The 20,345-nt window shown below is 39.7% G+C and overlaps 2 protein-coding genes across 3 annotated transcripts in view; one reads left to right on the top strand and one right to left on the bottom strand.

Annotated features, from left to right (window-relative positions):
- The window catches only part of JARID2 (jumonji and AT-rich interaction domain containing 2), a 222,020-nt gene extending 214,893 nt beyond the window's left edge, over positions 1 to 7,127 (top strand). For both annotated transcript variants that reach the window (XM_063130413.1, XM_063130411.1), the window contains 4 exons: positions 544 to 674; positions 2,435 to 2,615; positions 4,291 to 4,398; positions 5,400 to 7,127. In XM_063130413.1, the coding sequence (XP_062986483.1) occupies positions 544 to 674; positions 2,435 to 2,615; positions 4,291 to 4,398; positions 5,400 to 5,576 (597 nt within the window). In that variant the 3' untranslated portion in view covers positions 5,577 to 7,127. The remainder of the gene's footprint in view (positions 1 to 543; positions 675 to 2,434; positions 2,616 to 4,290; positions 4,399 to 5,399) is intronic.
- A 905-nt stretch (positions 7,128 to 8,032) lies between these two features.
- Positions 8,033 to 20,345, bottom strand: part of DTNBP1 (dystrobrevin binding protein 1) — a 62,396-nt gene continuing 50,083 nt past the window's right edge. Inside the window, exons 8-10 of the mRNA XM_063130414.1 lie at positions 13,701 to 13,856; positions 9,404 to 9,547; positions 8,033 to 8,665 (exon numbers count right to left, since the gene is read on the bottom strand). Coding sequence (XP_062986484.1) covers positions 8,415 to 8,665; positions 9,404 to 9,547; positions 13,701 to 13,856 — 551 coding nt within the window. The 3' untranslated portion in view covers positions 8,033 to 8,414. The remainder of the gene's footprint in view (positions 8,666 to 9,403; positions 9,548 to 13,700; positions 13,857 to 20,345) is intronic.

Below are 20,345 nucleotides of genomic sequence, written 5' to 3'. Positions count from 1 at the left end.
TTACCAGCTTAAATACGTAATAGTCTTCTCCAGTACATGTAAATAGGTAATAGTCTTCTCCAGTACATGTAATTCCAACACACACACAGAGAGAGAGAGAGAATGAGAATGTCCCCCATTTGTTTTTTCAAGCTACCAGCATTGTTAGGAGCATGTCTGCTGCCTCCTGTTAGCAGATACGGGAACAGACGCTTTTTAAAGGCATGATACTTAAAGTACAGTATACCGCTGATGACTGACAATAAACAACTAGGAATAGCTGTCACTAGATGGACTTTTGGCCTAATCCAGAGAGAAATAAATGTTTAATAAGACCACCAGTTCCATAAATGTGAACCTTGCATAGCTTGTTCTGAAGTCTCAATCTCTGTTTTACCAAAAGCATCTGCAGGAAGACTTCATTTGTTTTGTACCTCTTGTAAGTTCCTAAAATTTGTCTCCAAGGATGCTGAGTGTGTGTGTGTGTGTGTGTTTTCTTTCCAAAAACATATTTTTTAATTGTATGTCAATGGAGAACTAACCCTCTGGAATTTCTCAATGCAGGAAATGAAGCAGCGACATATACCCAAGCCGTTTTCAATGGAAAAGCTGCTTTATCAGATTGCGACAGCAGAAGCGAAGAAAGAAAATGGGTCTGCTCTGAGTACAATATCGGCACTTCTGGGAGAGCTCAGGTAACCAAAGTCTTGTGTTGTTTTACCCTGCTTTCTCCCAGAGAAGTTCTAAGGGCAAATAAGCTGAGTGTTGTAAGAAATCCAAGACCAATGTTGGCATTTGCTGAGCAAGGAAACCTGCTTGAACACAACCATACATGGGGAAAAGGAAATCCTGTGGCTGGTTTGCTGTCAGAGTACTGAAGATCAGAGCAAAGGACTCTGCACTTTGAGCATCAAGTGATGACTTTTTTTCCACCAATGAATGGGAATCAATATTTCCTGGTGTGTCCGCTGATCACAGAGTTTAAAAACTAATACTTTTAGAACATCATGTGATATATATATTTGTTTGTAATGACTGATTAAGCCAGGAAGCAAACTTTTCACTCTATCTGTAGTATGAGAACCACACAGCTTCTCCTTTCTAGGGACAACGAAATACCTATTTTTAAATGTTTTTTTCGCCCTCCCCAAGACAGGTTTGAAAGGAGGGAGAAGGTTCCGTGTTTCATATATAATGCTGTTGTCTTTTGTTCTCTTACCATGTAGCTTCGCTACCCACATTTCAAGTGTGTGACAACTGGGTAGTGCTGATCGGTAGCACATCGGATAGATCAAGAGATGCATAGAAAATCTGATGGCTGGAATCAACAAATTGTATTTAACCAACTAAATGTGTTAATTTGCAGAGAATGGTTAAAGTCTCCTCCACTATGTGTTTGCGCTCAATGTGGAAGACTTGTGAGGCACATTGGGGATCTCCACATGGAACTTCTTCCTCTGTGGAGCGTTTTCACATCTGCAAAGTTTGATCCCTTCTAGGAAAAAATGCATGTGGATGTGACAAGGGCTGGCATTATTTTTCTGTTCAAATTGAGTGGTTCTCGTTTGTTCAGATTTAGACTGTTCCGAAGAGTGATCTTCTAGAGTAGCTTTCCCCAACCTGGTGCCCTCTACATGTTTTGGACTTCAACTGCTATCATGCCTGATCATTGACCATGGTTGTTGGGGCTGATGGGAGTTGCAATCGAAAACTTCTGCAGGACATTAGACTGGGGAAGTCTGAAGGATCTCTCCTCTCCTAAAGCCTGATCTTTGCTGTTTGGAATAACTGTGTTTTGCTTCTGCTAATGTCAATTTACTGGTTTTGCTTGCTATGGGTGTTGCTTGCCTTTTCCATTCCTGAGCTCAATTCCCATGCGCTCACTGTTTCTCTACATGTTTCATCTCTCCCCTCCTTTCTGCTCAGTGTTTCCCTCAATCCCCTTTTCTTTGCAAGTGTCATAACAAGTCAGGACTTGCCAACTACAAGGAGAGTCTACTAAGGACATGGACCTTGTTCCAGTTCTGCCTCATTTTCCCCTTAGTCACACTCTTGTTGGGTCCATTCCTGGTACAGTGAATGGGGCAGCTTATTCCCTGGCACTTGTCTCCCCACCCACCCCCCGCCCCCACAAGTATTACTATCTCCTGGCAATCCACAGATGGTAGCCATATTTTCCCAGTGGTGTGATCTGATTCATTAGCATCACAAAGGCCTCCATCAAGGCCTCCAAATCTCAGGTTCTCTGTTCAGAGAACTCCTGATTTTGTCTATACCGGTCACTGACAAAATCAATAGGATTTAGTAGCAATTTAGCATTGGTGCTGCTTCCTTGCAACGTGCAGTACATGGCACCAGTACCATTGGCAATTTATTAAAATTTCAGCCTGCCGGGTGCAGCCTCACAACATTCCTATGAAGGAGGGCTTTTTCTAATTATTCCTCATGTTCACAGGGACACCGAGTTGAGACAGCGGCGGCAGCTATACGAAGCAGGCCTCCATTCTTCAGCCCGCTATGGGAGCCACGACAGCAGCAGTTCGGGAGCGGATGGGAAGAAAAAGCCTCGGAAGTGGCAGTTAGAGACGTCTGAGAGGAGGTGTCAGATTTGCCAGCACCTGTGTTACCTATCCATGGTAATGGAAGTCCCTGGAATTTGGGGTTCCTCCTGTAAATGTCATTGAGCCTTTTCTTTTCCCTGCCTGAATTACAGTTGTGCCATAGTTACAGGATAGCAATTGGCTAATGTGTTGTTCAATAAAGTATGGGTTGAAACCTGCTAGAAAGAACGAATGAGTGGAATGCTTAGAATTTGTCAGCAAACCCCATCGACACAGAATAGTTGAGGGCGGAAGGAGTTTTAGCATGGAGTATGTTTTAGGCTGAAACAGAAAATAGCAGATGTAAATATCTGATAACGGATTTCTCCAGTTTTTATGGAGAAACATAAAAAATGTTTTGTTTTCACACTTCTTACACTGACATCTGCAGAAGAACCCCACCCTCTTGCAGAGAATTATCAGATATGTTCTGGGATGTCCACTCAGGTGGGGCACTGTATAGGCTAGCTGAGCTTCAGCAGTTGCCTTTTCAGACCTAGAACACACCCAGCCCTCTCCTCCAACTGAACTTTGCAGTAAAAGATGGCAGTGATGTGCAAGGGCTGTTCCAGGCAAGCTTCTCTGCCCTTATTGAGCTTCTTATTGAGGAACTCCAGCATTACCTGGAACATGATTTGAAAATCATTGTTGTAGTACATGGTACCAGTTCAAAGCAGCAACTGATCATTTTTCATTAAAATATGCAGTATTTTTTTAAGTGTGTTTAATATGGCTCACAGTGTCTAGAGTTCAAGAAGAGTGATTTCTCAAGAAGCCAGTACAAGTGAAGGAGAGCTATGAAAAAGCTCTCTTAGAAAGAAGTGCAGCTGTGAGCACAGTAATAGTGCGTAAGAGTTGACACAGTGAGCACTCTCTTAGTGTTCAGAGAGTAGTTGTATGCAACAGTTCAATTTTAGGTCATAAAAGGAATAACTTTTTTTCGCTAGTCTCATAAGCCACTGATTGGTTGGGTTGGGTTCTATGAATTATTAAAATCATGGCTAAAAGCATAGCCCTCCCACCCCCCACACTGTACTTCACAAAGCATTTGGCTATCAAGCACAATATAAGGCTAATGTACACATGGAGGCCACTTTGAGCACTCAGCATGTGATTACCCATTTGTGTACAGTGCCTCGTTTGTGAATAGGATTCTTTTCTCCACTCCATTGCAAACTGCTAATATATTTTTAAAAGGCCTGCAGTGTTAGAGAGAAAATCTCCCATTGGTAAACCATTGCACATTCACAGCTCACCAGATGGTAGCATATACCATATGAGCAATTTAAAGCAGCCTCCTCAAGGCTGCTTTAATGTTTGCACCGTCGTTTAGCCTAGATTGAAAAAAAAGATTAAGCTTGGCTCAGTTTTGCTTGGAAGAAGAACTTGCAGATGTTGACTCTGCTGCTGCTTATTGGAATTTGATTAGAGTAACTAAGTTGATGGTGTGTCAGTAGTGTAATTAAAGATATGGTTACTACATTTGCCATACCAGTAATAACCAGAATTAAATATTTACAAAACAAAGTACATGCAAAGTTTGAATCAAAAAAGCAGATTCTCAGTCTTGTATGAGATCGTAAGTAGGGATTGTAGTTGAGCTAAGACCTCCAAGTTAAACCTTCATTTAGAATCATAAAAATATAGGCATAATCTCTGGGTTATTAATGTCCTTGACCTTTTTTATTTTTTAAAAATCAACAATTGGCAGGTTGTACAGGAAAATGAAAATGTTGTCTTCTGCCTCGAATGTGCCCTGCGGCATGTGGAAAAACAGAAGTCTTGTCGTGGACTGAAACTAATGTATCGTTATGATGAGGTCTGTACACTGAAATTCTGTTCTTGAAATTCTTGGTGTCAGAGAGCTTGTATGTTGGAAATGTTGCATCTGTGATGTGTAGTTAAACAGTCTAACTTATTCTTACAAATGTGTTCAGATATATTAGAAACCTGTGTTTGATCTCTCTTTTATAGACTTTGATCTCTCTTTGTTCTTGCACTAGGAGGTTTTGTTAAAATGTAGTTTTAACAAGTATATAAATAGCTCCCTTTAAAAAGCAAATTGGTAAACCAAACATTAACATTGATCACCAGGATTAACTATGAGGACTGCCATTGACTGTGTTCGATACAACGCTAAACATAACACTAACATTCTGGGAGGATAAGACTGTCATTGGCTACCAGTCATGTTGGCTATATATTGGGGCTGTTCACACAACAGGCTAATCCATAGTCAAGTGGTTGAGCGTGGGTTGTTTGTTGAACTGTGAATTAGTGTTTGTTAACCATGCAGTGTGGCTTGTTCGAGAAAACAAGCCACACTGCATGGTTAACAAACACTATTCACTTTGGTTTGTTGTTGGGTTGTTCAGGGTGGTTAACAAACTACACTACATGATTAACTAGCACCTGGTTGCATTCAGATAACACGATAACTCACCCTGTGGAAAATGTGCTGCGTTCAGACAACACACTAACCCACAGTTCAACGAACAACTTACGGTTCAAAACAACTCACATTCAACCACTAAATGTTAGCATGTTGTGTCAACAGCCCTATTATCTACAATATTGGGGACAGTTAAAAATTGAAGTGAACGTTTTTGATCGCTTCTCGGCTGCACTGGACAAGGGAGAGGATGCACAGCTCATTTATGAATTCTAGTTTAACACTACACCCAAACAAGTCCATTGTAAGATATACACTTATTCATTCTAAGCTGAACAACAGTATTGTTAAGCTCTCTGGTATCTAAAGTTATTATTCAAAGGACAGAGAAAATACTATTTTTTCTAAACTTTCTCTTTCTCAAACAGGAGCAAATAATCAGTTTAGTCAATCAAATTTGTGGAAAAGTATCTGGCAAAAATGGTACCATTGAGAACTGTATCAGCAAGCCTACACCAAAAAGAGGACCTCGGAAAAGAGCAACAGTCGACGTGCCGTCATCAAGACTTTCATCCTCCAGTTCATCCAAAAGTGCTTCAAGTTAATCATGAAGATGCCAACACACACTCTCATTTTTGTCAATTTTATATATATTTTTTGTAATTATTATATCATAGTTTGGAGTACTTGCTGTAGAATACAAGCTGTCTTTGCACTAGCTCTAAAGAAGATTTTCTTCTGGTTTTAGAGAACTAATTTTGTTTTAGCATTAAACTGTTGATTTTTTTTTAATTTTTAAATCTTAGGATAGTTAGATACAGCAGGTGTCTTTTTTTAACTGCTGTATATTCACTGTTTTAAAAGCAGCAAGGGGCAAATAAAATTCATTTGTATTTGTCCCTCTGCCTGAAAATAAAAAAGCCTTTTTTGGTAACTGTGAGAAGGCTTTTAAACCCTTTTTTTAATAGGTTAAAGTTTGGTGTGTTTTATAATTTGTTCTCCAGTCATGTCAGCAATTTTTTTTTCTATAGAGAGAAAAGGGATAGGAGACAAAACTTGAAAGAAATTGCTATACTTTTGGCTTGTATTCTGTAACAGGCAGGATGAGTTTTGTACCTTTTTAAATTGGAGAATACACACTTTTCTTTGAGAGGTTATGGCAGCTGAAGATGGACTTAGTTTTCTAACCGTAGGCAAAATGGGAGATTTGGAGAAAATGTTCTCTGTTACCAGCACTTCACTATGCATCTGTTCGAGGAGGAGAAGAAAGAGAAGAAAAAGACTGCCTGCCTTGAGGAGTCATGCGAGCGAAAACTGTGCCTGATTTCATTAGGAAATCCATTCTGTTATTTTTTGGTGCTGTTGGCTACTTTATCAAAAACCCTTCAATAGCATCCTTTTAAAAAAAAAATGATCGAAGCCGTAAGTGCTTCTTGTCATAGACGTGCAATCTTTAACATTCCATTTCCATTCCACTGCTGTTGTTCATACCTTTTCACAGTCAGCATTAATTTTGTTTGTTATATGATCACATTTAGAGCCACTAGCAGGTTTGCATCTTTCTTTTGAATGTGAAAATGCATTTGCTCTCATCTTGTCTATTTTTTTCTTCTTCATGTTGTAACAAAAATCATACCTTTTGTACATAAGCCTGTAAATTGTTTTAAATACTTGAGCCTTTTCTTGGGAGGGTGGGGAAGGGTGGCAAAGAGACAAGATGAAGAAAAGCCTTACGTTTCACTTTCTTCATCGGTTGGATTGGATGCTTACAGGGTTTTTCTTGTAACATTTATAAGTGCTGCTTACATCACTGAACAACAACAAAATAATAATGGAGTAGTTGTTGCCCTTTTCCAGTTGTGTGTACAGTATGTGTGGAATAAAAAAGGGAAAATGTTTTCACAAACTCTGGTTTCATAATTGAATTCAACAAGACCGTAGAGCTACCCATATTGCACTGAGCTTGCCAGTGGTGAGTGACTGTCAGGAAAGTCTTATAAAATACATATTGTTGGTTGTTGCAGAAGACTGAATTGTTTTGGAATATTTAACAATAACATACAGAGTCAAGTGTTTTCCAATGTGGTTGTCTGGTTTTTATGGCCTTGCTGTGTACTTTTTCCTTCTTGACAGTAAACTTCTGACTATGGCTTACAGTTTGACATTTAATTTATTAGCGCTGCTCTGCTCTCTTTCCTTATAAGGAAAGACCTCATGTTTATTGCCAGTTTTTGTTTACTTTTCAGGTTTGTAATACAAGGTTTAATAAAAACACACTTTTTGGACACTTTGTCTTTCTTCTGAGAGAGTAGTAGAGATTAAATAATTAAAGCTAGCTATTTCTTAAATTAAGACCAGTCCGGTAAGGTAGGAAAATATATAACTTTTGTACCAGTCATTGCTAGCTTTAATTTATAGCGCTGCATTATTCCAACAAAAGTGAAATTAATTCTGAAACTAACTCACTAATTTACTGTCATTGTGAGGCTGAATTAGTGAAAGTTTCTGATAATTTATATCTAGCCCTCTCTTTATTCAAGGCAGAGGAGTTCCTGGTTAGATCATACGTAATTGAACAGCTGTATTGATATTCTTTAAAGGTTAGTGATAAGGATTAGAAATTGGAATTGCCAGTTGTTTGGGAAGAGGTGCCCATTTAAAACTAGACCCAAGTTTAGGAGCCTAGAAGGATAACACTATGAAGAAAGTCTGTGGGACTAATGCTGTATTAGCAGATAGTACATAAGCCCCAAAATAGTCTTAAAGTTAAGACAGTATAATTTTTCAACTTTTTGGTATTTAGCATGGTCAAAATGCTGAAGGATAGTGTACTGATTTCCCAATGGTGGAAGACATCAAGCCTCCATTAGAAGGCAAACAAGACTTCCTTTAGGCCCCTTCAATTGAGACTATCCCTTTAAATGTAGGAAAAAGCAACAACAGGGCAGGAAGCTAGAATCAATTTGTATGCTGTCCAAAAATGTTAAAGCAAAAGTCAGAAACTTCTATGACTACCCAATACTTGGCATTTTTTGGTACATTGTAATTAATCTCCAGCACATTCATTTTGTTCTTTTTATAGGCGTGTAAAACGCATTGCTTCAGCAAATCTTATCAGTCTTTAGTACAACAATGAAGATATCAACATTGCATTCACAAAAATCAAACATGGCTTCTGTATTACATTCCTAATGATTTCAAAATAAACCCTTTTTATTATTTGTTCTTTGGATAACCCTCCATAACAGGTTTACTGTTCAAAAGCCAAGACTTTATTGCTAAATGGTGTGCTTCAAGAATTTTTTATAAAAATTAGTATTTCATATGACTGTCAAACTCAAATTTCATGTTAGGTCATATTAACAACAGACGAGCTCATTTAATCATTTCTTTACTCATTCATTCCTGGGTCCTAATTCCTATAGAGCATTGTGATATAAGATTCAAATTGTTTGTGAATCACTCTCATCACTAACATCAGAAGGGCCTTTCATTTCCATATTTACAGCAACAAGAGCCGTGTCCACTTGCACATCTTCCTCATCTGATTGAATCACAGGTGACTCTCCCTCACTGGCATCTTGGCTAGCAGAATCAGTCCAGGTTGATGCTGAGGAAGACAACTTCTCCCTCAACTCTGATTGAGTGGGAACTTGAAGACTGATTTCATTTTGACAGGTGCCGGAGTCTGATCCTTCAAAATAATGAGAGAGAAATGATTAACTAAAAGATCTAAGTGGATTACCAGTTATTACAACATAAATGTATTTGTTACAAAGTCATCACCTCTACTAGAACTCATTTCATTGGAAATATTAGCAAACTATCATATTCCCTGTGTGTTTTGTACAAAATAGTTGAGAAAAAGCATTTGAAAACAGGCTTCAGAAATAGCACTCAGTTACTCAGGGTGCAATAGAAGCCAAGGAGTTGTGTGCATTTCCAGCCTTAGTAAACTCTTGAGCCCTCCTTTGCTAATTGTCCAAAACAAACGGATTGAGATGCAAATGGTCCACATCAGGAAAATTGATTTTAGCTATGACAGGACATCTAGCTTTAAGAAAGTATCCTTGAGCTACCTCGTCTTATAGCTTCTGCACAACCTAAGCCCCCAGGATTCTGTAAAATTGGGTTTATTTGTGAATTAATATTCTGTCCAAGGAATTTGACTTTGGCTAAGGACATGAGGGCAAAGAGACGCTTCATTTCCCAGACTAAATACTAATAAAGAAATGCTTCTCAAATAAGGATAAGAGTATCACTTCAACCAGTGCTCATGCCAACAAGAATTTGGGCAGAGGAGGCTTCTATCTACCCCCTCCTGCAGGTGGACATCTGTCTTATCCTAGTCAAATCTATGTACTCTGCTATAATGCATCAAATAATCAGTACCTTATCTAATTAAGTAGGAATGTCATGGCTCATTATCTACCTATCATAGGAGATGGCATAGTACCATCCTCTCCTCCTGAATTAAGGAAAACATCTAAGGCTTCTTGGTCAGACATATCTACGAGGTCCATTTGTTCCAACATGTCCACATTCACTTCCATAGAAGACATACTTCCTATTGGCTCTGCAATCAGAAAAGAGTAAATCAGTAAACTGATGAGTTTAGCCATATATGCCTTGATGATGACTTCTGGACACATTCATAGTTGCTAAATTAACTCTATGAACAAACCTGCTTGAACATGGCTTTCTATAAAAAGTAAAAAAAAATTGCTCATTCACAAAACAATACTAAGATTTATTTTTCTTACATTGTACCAGCTTGTGTGGATTTTGTAACACTTCTACTTCAGACCCAAACCTACAATGATGCAACATAACGTTTTCTTTCTTAAAACTTTCTATCAACTTGTAAATTGTAATTGTGACTATGTGATTACAAGAAGTTAACATTCCAATATCTAACTGAAGTATTGGCCTTCAAGCTATATTATCCCCACTATCAGAAGATGGTTGACCTCTTGAAAATGAACCTAGGGTCTTATCAAAGTCCCAGAGGTTTCAATCATTGCAGAAATCCTCTCTGCTTCCTACACATATAATGAAGCTGCTCAACAGAATCCAGGAAGAAAACTCCTAAATCATCAAACTTATTCCAGAGTGGAACCAACAGCTTTCATGTATTTCTACAGCTGCTAGTATACCAGCAAGATGTGATTTGCCTACACAGCAAGTTTAGGTTTGGGCTGAGTTTTCTTCCACCCAGCCCACCAATTTGGGGGGAAATAATACAGCCGACGTGCAATTTGCCATTTCCTTGATCACACGGTTATCAATCGCAAAATGTGTCTGCCTTTACACCACTATTGTCATTCTATTTCCAGCTACACCTCAACCACCGCTGTGTTATTCCACACTCCAGGTTAGCCCTATATCTGGGAACACATTCTGTTGTTAAATTGTTAATGCCCAAATACCTGCCTTCTTGAGTATACAGATTGTTCTTAGACCTCTAACTATTGCCTATTGGCAAGAGAAATGTGTTTTAAAAAGGCAGAGAGATGGAGGGGTACAGAGAGCCACTGAAAACACAGAGAGCAGAGGGAGTTATGGTGCTGGGAGTTAGCTTGCTCATTATGGAAGGTGGGAAACGCAACAGGGTGTTGGTTGCTTCCAAGCTGTCTCCCATATCCGAACGCCTGAGCCCTGATGAGAGTACTGCTGCTGAATACCAGTTTGTTGAATGGGAAAACAACAGGTAGCGAGGTCTTGATCCTGGATGGATGTGCTGACCTGGCTTATCACAGAGAGCTGACTGGATAAGACTGGGGGACTAAACTTCTCCCAGCCTTGCCCACCTAGGTTCTCCATGTTGCAGCAGGCAAGACCTGGAAGGCAAAGTCACAGTGGTCTATTGTAATTCAATCCCCCCATCCAGGTGCCCATCACACAGTCTCCCAGTTTCGCTCATATCTGAAGGTGGGTGTTCAGGACAGAATAGGGATTCTGTTGGTGCACTGCCCAACCCGCTGCTAAACAGTCCCCCTTCCCGAGCTAGGCAATGTGGACTCAGGGTTGGTACCAAAGTCTCTGTTGTACTGGGGGACTTTGACGTACATGCTGAGGCCATCTTGTCAGAAGTGGCTCAGGAGTTCATGGCTTCCATGGCAACCATAGGTCTGTCCCAATTAATATCTGACCCCACTCATTTAGCAGAGCACACTTTGGATCTGATTTTATGTGTAGGGTGGGATGATGGTGATCTGAGGGTGAAATAAGTTTTTATACTTCTGTTGTCATGGACAGATCATTACTTGATGAGGTTTAGCCTCTGCAGGGCCCCCAATTACGGTGGTCCACTCAAAGAGACTGATGGATCCGGAATGCTCTTGGGGATTTTCTCGTCACCTCAACAGATTATACTGTCAAAGCCCTGGTTGATCTCTGGAATGGTCAAATGGCCCAGGAGATGACACAATCATTCCTGAGCATCCTTTCCCATGGAATGGAGCCAAATAAGTCCCCTGGATTTCCAGGATGTTGCAGGTATTAAAATGAGTGGAACAACGACTAGAGTGCCATTGGTGGAAAACTCAAAATGAATCCAATCAAGCATGGGCTAGAGCTGACCTGAAAGCGTAATCTGTGGCAATGAGGGTGGCGAAGAAATCTTCCCTGCCACCATTGCATCTGCTCAGAGTTGCTCAGCAGAGCTTTTCAGGGTGGTCAGAACATGTTATACTCTGGCCCGCAAGAAGAAGAGGTGGTTAGAGGCATGTTACATTCTGGCTCACAAAAAAGAAAAGGTGGACCACTCAATAGCCTGCTGTGACCAATTTGCATGACACTTTGCATAGAAAATCAATCATATCCGTACTGACTCAGAAGCAATAGTTGATACATGTCCAGTGCATGTAACTTTGGCTCCTGCTTATTCAGTTACAATGGATACTTTTCAAACTCTACAGTCCAAGGATGTAGACAGGATCCCTGGAGAGATGAGGCCTACCACCTGTGTGGTGGACCTTTATGCAGGGGGAGGGGGAAACTGGCCAAGTGGGTAAGGGCAATGGCGAGTGTATCTTTACAGCAAGGTGTGATTCCATGGACTATGTGATAGCTTCTCAGCTCCAGGGATTTCTGGGTGAGATACATTAATCAGATCCATTTCAATCTGGCTTCAGTCCTGGTTATGGGACAGAAACTGCTCTGGTCACTTTGGTGGATGATCTACACTGGGAACTGGACACGGGGAGTATGTCCCTATTAGTTCTGCTAGACCTTTCATCAGCTTTTGACACTATTAACCATGGTATCCTTCTGAGACGTCTGTCTGAGTTAGGACTGGGAGGCACTGTTAGATGGTGGGCGATCTCAGAAGGTGATGGAAGATTCTTGAAGGGGCGATCTCAGAAGGTGGTGGAAGATTCTTGTTCAATACTGTGGCGATAGGCCTGCATTGTCCGTCAGGGTTCCATCTTTGCCCCCATGCTATTTAACATATATATGAAACTGCTAGGAGAGATTGTCTGGAGTTTTGGGATCAGCACCACCAGTATGCTGATGACACCTAGCTCTACCTCTCATTTCCTTCTAAATTCAAGGAAGTTGTTCTGGTTTTAAATTGGTCCCTGATGTCGTTAATCAACTGGGTGAGGGCAAACAAATTGGAGGTTAAAGCAGACAAAACAGACGTGTTCCTCATCATTCAAAAGTCAGATCAGGGAATAAGGATTCAACCTGTGCTGGATGGAGTTACACTCCCCCTGAACACTCAGGCTCACAGTTTGGGTGTACTCTTGGATCTGCACTAAGCCTTGGTGCCCAGGTCTCGGTGGTGGCCAGGAATATGTTTGCACAGCTGAGACCTATTCTTAGAGGTGTTCTGATCTGGCCAGTGTCACACATACCTTAGTTGCATCCCATTTGGACTACTGTAACATGCTCTATGTGGGGCTGCCTCCAAAAACTGTTCAGAAACCAGCTGGTCCAGAATTCTGTGGCCAGGCTGCTGACCAGAGCTGGTTACAGAGAGCATGCAGCTCCCTTGTTACAACAGTGTCACTGGCTACAAGTCTTTTTAAGGGCAGAACTCAGAAAGCCCTATACGGCTTGGGATCAGGCTAGCTGAAAAACCATCTTCTCCCATACAAGCCTGCCCAGTCCTTAAGATCTTCTAGAGAGGCCCTTCTTTCGAGACCACCATCATCAGAGGCATGTTTGATGGCAATGCAAGAGAAGGTCTTTTCAGTGGCTGTTCTCAAAGGAGGCTAGTCTCTCTCTCTCTCTCTCTCTCTCTCTCTGCTGTCTTTCTGCCTGCAAGCAAAGACCGCTTCATTCAAGAAGGCCTTTTTTTCTGTAAGTGGGTCTGTTGGTTTGTATATTATTTTTCTTCTGTAATTGTTATGTTTTTATTGTATTTTAATATGTTGTATTGTTTTAATCTATTTTAAATTTGTTTTTGTAATGTGCCTTGGGTGCCTTTTTTTTGGTAGAAAATATATAAATCAAATCAAGTAAATCAATCAATAAAGCAAGGTTGATCTCAACCTGCTCATTGCTGGAAAAAGAGACCGCCTGGGCATGTAAGCCATTCTGAAAAAAATACATCCTGCAAACTCCAGTTCAAGATATAGCAGCAGAGTGCTATGGCTCATGTGCAAGTTGCTTTTGTGATCTAGCTTGAGAGTTCCACACAGAAAGATGTTATTATTATTATTATTATTATTATTATTATTTATTTATATAGCACCATCAATGTACATGTTGGTACTTGCCTCGTCTTTCAGCTATTTGCAGATAGCCTGTGGAGAGGTACTGTTCCATGTCCTGCTGGAAAGCTTCTTCAAAGAACTTCTGCCTCTCCTTTAGCTTCATTTGTTGGGTGTGCTCCATATCTAGCACCTTCTGAGCATGCTCTGCATCGAGTTCAGCTACAGTAGGGAAATACACATTTGAGCTTGAATTATTCTTATGTTACACAGACCTCACCCTAATGAAGTAAATTCTATTGAAGTTAATAGAAATAAATTATTGAGCAAATAAGCAGCTGGATTCACATTTTAAAAGTGCAAAATTCCTTAGGCATCTAACACTAATAATTTTGTTTTACTAAACAGAACTGTTAAAGAGCAGATGCCTGGTAAGGTCCTTTTTAACAAGAGAATTATGCATCACAGAATACTGGAAGTGCAAATCAGTCAGGGACATAGAAATTATGGAGAAGCCATTTTGTTGAAAGAATAAAGCTAAGAAGTGAGCATCAGTTCTTTGCTATTCTTGTTCTTATTCTTTGCCATTCTGCAGTAGAAGGCATAAGCTCCTATATAATTCTAGGCAAAGCAAAACCTCAAAGTTTGTCTCATATACTGAGCAACTGCTAGCTCTACTCTATACGATGCAGAAATGCAATCCTATTGTAACAGCAAAAGGCCAGCAGCTATTACAAAGTATAGCAATTTCTTGATTTGCTCCTAATACTGCCTGACAGTTTTGAATTTAATAGCAATATTTGTTTCCCTTTATCCCCAAAATAGACACAGCGAGATAAATAACAAATGTAGTTTATATAATCTTCTAGCAAACCCCCTCCCTTCCTGAACTCCCAGTTTGCATTGTTGAATTCAACTATTAAAGTGTGATTGATTAGAACTAACTTCACATGTACTAACATGTCTTTAACTGCCATGCCTTCCCTTCCAAGGAACCTTGAAAATTGCAATTCCATGACAGGATTTCAGCACCCTCGCAAATGGTAATCCCCCAAGGTTCTTTGCCACAAATGTACATTGTTGTTAAATGTCTATAGATACACTCCTTAGTGTCACCTACAGCTCTAGGATGCAGTAATAAGATTATTTTCTTCCTCTTTCCACCTGCCTGGAGAAAGCAGGTTTGTTCCATACATGAGAACTGAAGTGGGCCACAATTCAGAGAGCTACTTCAGCATGCCCAGTAGCATTTTAAATGCCTTTTCATGGAACAGCAGCCCACTCTGCTCAATGACAAACTACATTTTGGTGACAAACTGGGCCAGGATCTCTTCTCGATCCTCCCAGAGTGCAGGACACGGAATAACGGGCTCAAGTTAAAGGAAGCCAGATTCCGGCTGGACATCAGGAAAAACTTCCTGACTGTTAGAGCAGTGCGACGGTGGAATCAGTTACCTAGGGAGGTTGTGGGCTCTCCCACAATAGAGGCCTTCAAGAGGCAGCTGGACAACCATCTGTCAGGGATGCTTTAGGGTGGATTCCTGCATTGAGCAGGGGGTTGGACTCGATGGCCTTGTAGGCCCCTTCCAACTCTGCTATTCTATGATTTGAAACTCCTCCATGTTTTATGAGTGACCACCTTGCAACAGAGGCAGAGGTGCTTGTTTGCTTTAAAATAATAGAAGTGGTTGAAGATTTTCCTGGGAGAGAAGAATTACTCATGTAGTTCTCTAGCCTGTAGCCTGTTTCCTAAAGTTAGTTTACTGACAGTATCGAAATCCTGCTGCAGAAATTACTCAGACCAAGCCCCCCCAAAAAACTTCCCTTTTATTTATTTTCAAAAACAAAAAGGGAAAACAGTAAGCAAATTTAGAAGTAAAGCAATTGCAGCAGTTCTTTTACAAAGAAACCTACTGAATGTTGCTATGAGCAAAGACTTCCTGAAGAGGGCACCCAGAATGAATATCGCACCTGCACCATCATAATATACATTATGACCTTTCTGTCATGGAAGCAGCCTTGAGATAGCAGCTACTGAAATCTGGTGAGGGCATCCAATTTTAGAGAGAAGTTTTAAAAGACCTAAGTATTAGTGGTTAATGATTTAGGAGAAAAAGCCAAGAAGGTTACATTAAATTACTTTAAATAATTACTAGTCATAGAAAGTTGAGTGCAATGGTTTTTCTTAAACATACAAAATTAAAAACTGTGACATTTACAGCCCTTAAGAGAGGACACCAGGAAATATGACAGTAAAAGGAACTCTGTAAGCATTAGTAGCCGAGCATCGACATCCTCCCAACACTGAATTTCCCCTGTATTCCTCAATATTTAAAATAAAGACAAATTTGTAACAGATGTATTCTTGCTCTTCATGAGTTAACCCCAGTTTTCATATGAGCAGAGGTGGTGAATGTTTTTTTTTTGTTTTTGAGTGCTCTCTCTACTATAAGATTTCTGTCATGCATACCAAGTGGTGCATTTGCCACTCTCCCATGGTACACTTCTACAACAGATGGGAGTGTGTGTGTGTGTGTGTGTGTGGTGGCAGGGTAGTAATCAGGCAGGAAAGATCCATGCGACTGCATGAATTAAGGGCCAGCCAAGAACTTGACTGATACCTTCTTACTGAGCAGGAAAATCCCATTCAATTGGTCCCACTCACATAGTTAGTTAAATGATGTAAATTTATGAGAGAGAAACTAACTCATACTAGTACTACAACCTCAAGAATGAGTTGGCTGATCCAGCTGCATATTAAAACACACACATAGAATATGTTATATACTAACGGACAACTTGTATCAATATGAAACAGTGGCCACCTCACAGTTACCTTTACAGCCTTGAACATTGTGCTGTTAAGTTCCTAGGAGTTTCCTCTGACAGCACTTATTCAGTAATCTGCATTGTCCCATAAAAAAAGCTCAAATATTCAAGCACAAAAATAATCTAAACTTATCCAAATAAATCCCTCTTGCTCAAGAATTCACAGTAATTTGAAAATAGTATTCCCCAAATTCATTTGAAATGTACAGCTTACATCAAGCCCTATGACAATTTGTTCTGCTCTAAACATGCAAATAAGCAATTGGATTTAACTCCTGCTGATTCAGGGAGTCGTTTTCATACAAAACAGAACTGCTCTATGATGAGTTACAGTGAAATAAACATCTCTTGATAAAGTGAACGTTTATTGGCGGTACAGCATCTTCAAACTGCAGAGCGTAGCGATCTACATGAACAGACTGTTGTGTAGCAGACAGGGGACAAGGAATAGCCAGGAAATGCCATTAAGGTCTTCTGCTCAAAGCACAATCAACTGCTTGCTTGTCCAGATTTATGAAGCCAAGTTATTCAACTGCACACCTTCCCTTAATTATGTAACCATTAATTCTGTAACTGAAACAGCACATGAAAATGAAAGTGAGTTTTCAAAATATTGTTGCAAATATGAACAAACAATTTCCTAAGGTGTGTTGATATCTAAAAGCACACTATGACAACTATTTAGAAAAACAGGATGTTGCCAGAAAACCTACACATTAGTTATCAAATTATCAAATATGTATTATCAAATACACATTACTTAAAATAAGTTATCAAGTGACACATCAGGTAATGTAAGCCTTTTGGAGACTTACTGTATTAAGTAATATGCATTTTGCAATCTTCACTTAGACAGTTAAGTAACAGGACAAATCAACACAATCCAATTGCTTTGATTAGCTTATGTGAGTTGCTGCCATGATGTTGCTCTAGGCCAATTTCACAATCCCGGGAAGCATTTCCCCTTGAAGTTGTTCAGTCTCCCCTAGGAACTCATGCAGGAAAAAATCACAGTGACTAGCCAGGACCACAGTTGCTGCACTTGCAGATACATCATGGCATCCAGAAACACTGCTAAAGATAAGAGTGTGCAATCACTCACATCAGAAATTAAACTTTCCCTTCAGTCATGAAAAGTGGAAAATCCTTTCACTTTTAAACAGAAAATTGTCTCCATGTCTCTGCTGAGGTTGCCAGATAACAATCCAGAGATCCCCTTTAAAGTTTCAAGGAGAGGGAGAGCTTATAACTGCTGCAGCTGTTGCCCAGTCCCTCTTCCTACCTTCCTTCCCAACCTTGCTGTAACAGGCAGGAGCCCAATTATACCTCATAGCAGGGAACGAAAGTGGATGGGCACAGAATGGAAGGGTGGTATGCTTCCTCTTCTATTTCCTCAAAACCTTTTACAAGAACCAGTACCTCTAGGTACACATCTTATGGCTCACCGTTTCACCATGGGCATATGGCACCAAACACTTAAGTGCTTCTATTTAAATTACTCCAGTTTAGGTGCACTTTGACACTGACTGCAATGTTGCATTCAATTGATTGAATTATCGTTAGATTTTGGCAACTATAAATATGTATTTCTGATCTGGTGATGAGTAGCTAGTGACCTCATGGTACTCCAGTTTCAGCACTGCATAGTAACTGTACGTTTTAAGTAGTTGTGTCTGTTAAAGCAAAATATTTTCTGTCAGCCAGCAACCTTGTCTAATTAACACCTCTAAGGTCAGTATCACCATTTCATTCATCATGCAATCATAGCCTATTTTGTCTTCCATGTGTATTGAAAAATGTGATACTCTCTGGTATGATTTTATGGTGGCAAAAACCCTGCTGTTCCTAATTCTCCAAGCAATCAACTCCATTTAATAATACAGTGGCCCTGTGTGCCTTCTTTTTACATGTGATGATTACCACTATTAGGCTGATTTGGGGACACTGGAAACTATCCCAACATATACATTCTGACATGGGAATAACAGCAAATACAGAACAATATAATGGGACAGCTCCCAACATGAAAATAATATCTCAATCATTTATAGCAGTCCAGTTTCTTAAAGAAAACAAAACACAAAAATATAAAATTTAACAAAAAAAAATTTAATCTGTAAAACTAGACTCCTATAACATTACTGGTGAGTTACAAAACCAGAATGATAATACTATTAACCAAAAATTCTCCTTATAAAAACATATCAATTCTATGGAAGCTTTTAAAATAGTGTTCTGCACACCTATTTTACTTACCTGCATCAATATATCAAAATGTTTTTTCAAAGTTGCTGCAGATCACTACAATTAACACCAAAGTACATATCTAAAGTCTTTACGTTCCAAGCATTTAATTTGTAAAAGCAGCTGGAGGAAACCCAATGTTCCAAATAGATCAGCGGAAATATTACTGTGAAGTCAAACGGGAAACACTTTATTTAACCTTTCATGGGACTGCCAAGAATTAATGACACTTTTAAAAAACGCTTGTAGAAAGTGCAAAGATCCAAAAAGGTATCTAGTCAGTGATACCTTTGCATAACCTCAAAGTAAGATTTTATATACTGGTAAATTAATAATCTAGTGCTTTATTTAAAATTAGAGACGTTTCCATGAGTTCTCCTCCCTCTGTGTTTGAAGGATGGGGACAAAAATATAACCTAACTTTAGAGTTTGCATTAAGGATGCACCTGGTCTACAGATGTATGTTTCAGCAGCTGCTCCCTGCCCTTATAACCTCACAGATATTTTTTTATTGCTGATACAAATGATAAAAGATATTCTCTAATACTCAGCAAGCCTGCAGTTCCGATGATTGAGACTTCCTTTCCTCATCCGGATTAAAAAAAATCTCCCTATTTCATTCAACTAAGTTTGATGGTTAACAAACCTGAGAAAAGTATGTAAAGAACAGCTCTTACTTTAAAGTCGGAACTATTTTGTCAGTGGACATGGAGAAGCCCCAATCATCCATTCAGCTGTCCCATAGAAATGCCCTGCCCGCTTTCACAGATGTCATGAGCTTGTTTGCTAGAGCAAGTCAGCAGGACATGTAGGGCAGAAGTGAATGAGAATATTTCAGACAGGACTACTCATGCTACATTTAAGGAGTGGATTCAAGGCCACAACACAGAATGTACCGCCTACCCACTCCACTTTTTCTTGTTGATTGTAATTCTGCATGGGAATAGCTATGGACTCATACTGGTCACTGGTTAACAAGGCTGGAATCCACAATGTCCTGACGTCCCCAATTAGTCTTAAAGATTTGGTTTTGGGCTTTCCTCACAACTGTTCTGAAGGGATTTTGTGTGATGGTCTGTACATACTGTTAATCAGGTCCTGTTTTTCAAGTACTGGGGTTGAAGCCTACAGAGCTATAGAATGGGATAAAACTTTGGTTTGGATCATGAGCAGCTTAATAGTCTTTTTGCTGTTAGAAGTGAGTGCAGAGATTTCTTTCAGCTTGGATTGCTGGATTCTGAACTGATGGATAATACAGATAAATGCCTGTTATGGAGGTCAGGCCTTGTCCAAACTGAAAGTCAACGCATCAGCATGAAGAAGGTACAAAGTTGGATACTTCCAATGGCTCTGTGCCCGGAGTACTGTATCATGCTAAAATCCTAGGATTAATTACATCAGCTGTCCCAAGGCAAAGGAAGTTTTTCTGGGCATGTAGTGAACTTTTTCTTTCTGATCTGCCACCAACAAATATAGGACTGAATTTTGGCTATGAAAGAGAGGGGGAAAGATAAGGAACCAATCAGAGAATATAAAGGGTGTTGGGGCTGAGAGAAACTTTATTTCTTCATGTGGTTCCATCTTAGCTTCAGCTCTCATTTTTAAATACACGCTGGTAAAAAAAACAACTGATGCCTT

Source organism: Elgaria multicarinata, chromosome 7, assembly GCF_023053635.1.
Source record: "Elgaria multicarinata webbii isolate HBS135686 ecotype San Diego chromosome 7, rElgMul1.1.pri, whole genome shotgun sequence".
Classification (NCBI taxonomy): Eukaryota; Metazoa; Chordata; class Lepidosauria; order Squamata; family Anguidae; genus Elgaria; species Elgaria multicarinata.
The sequence above is the reverse complement of the archived record's forward strand: the minus strand, read 5'-3'. Positions and strand labels throughout refer to the sequence as shown.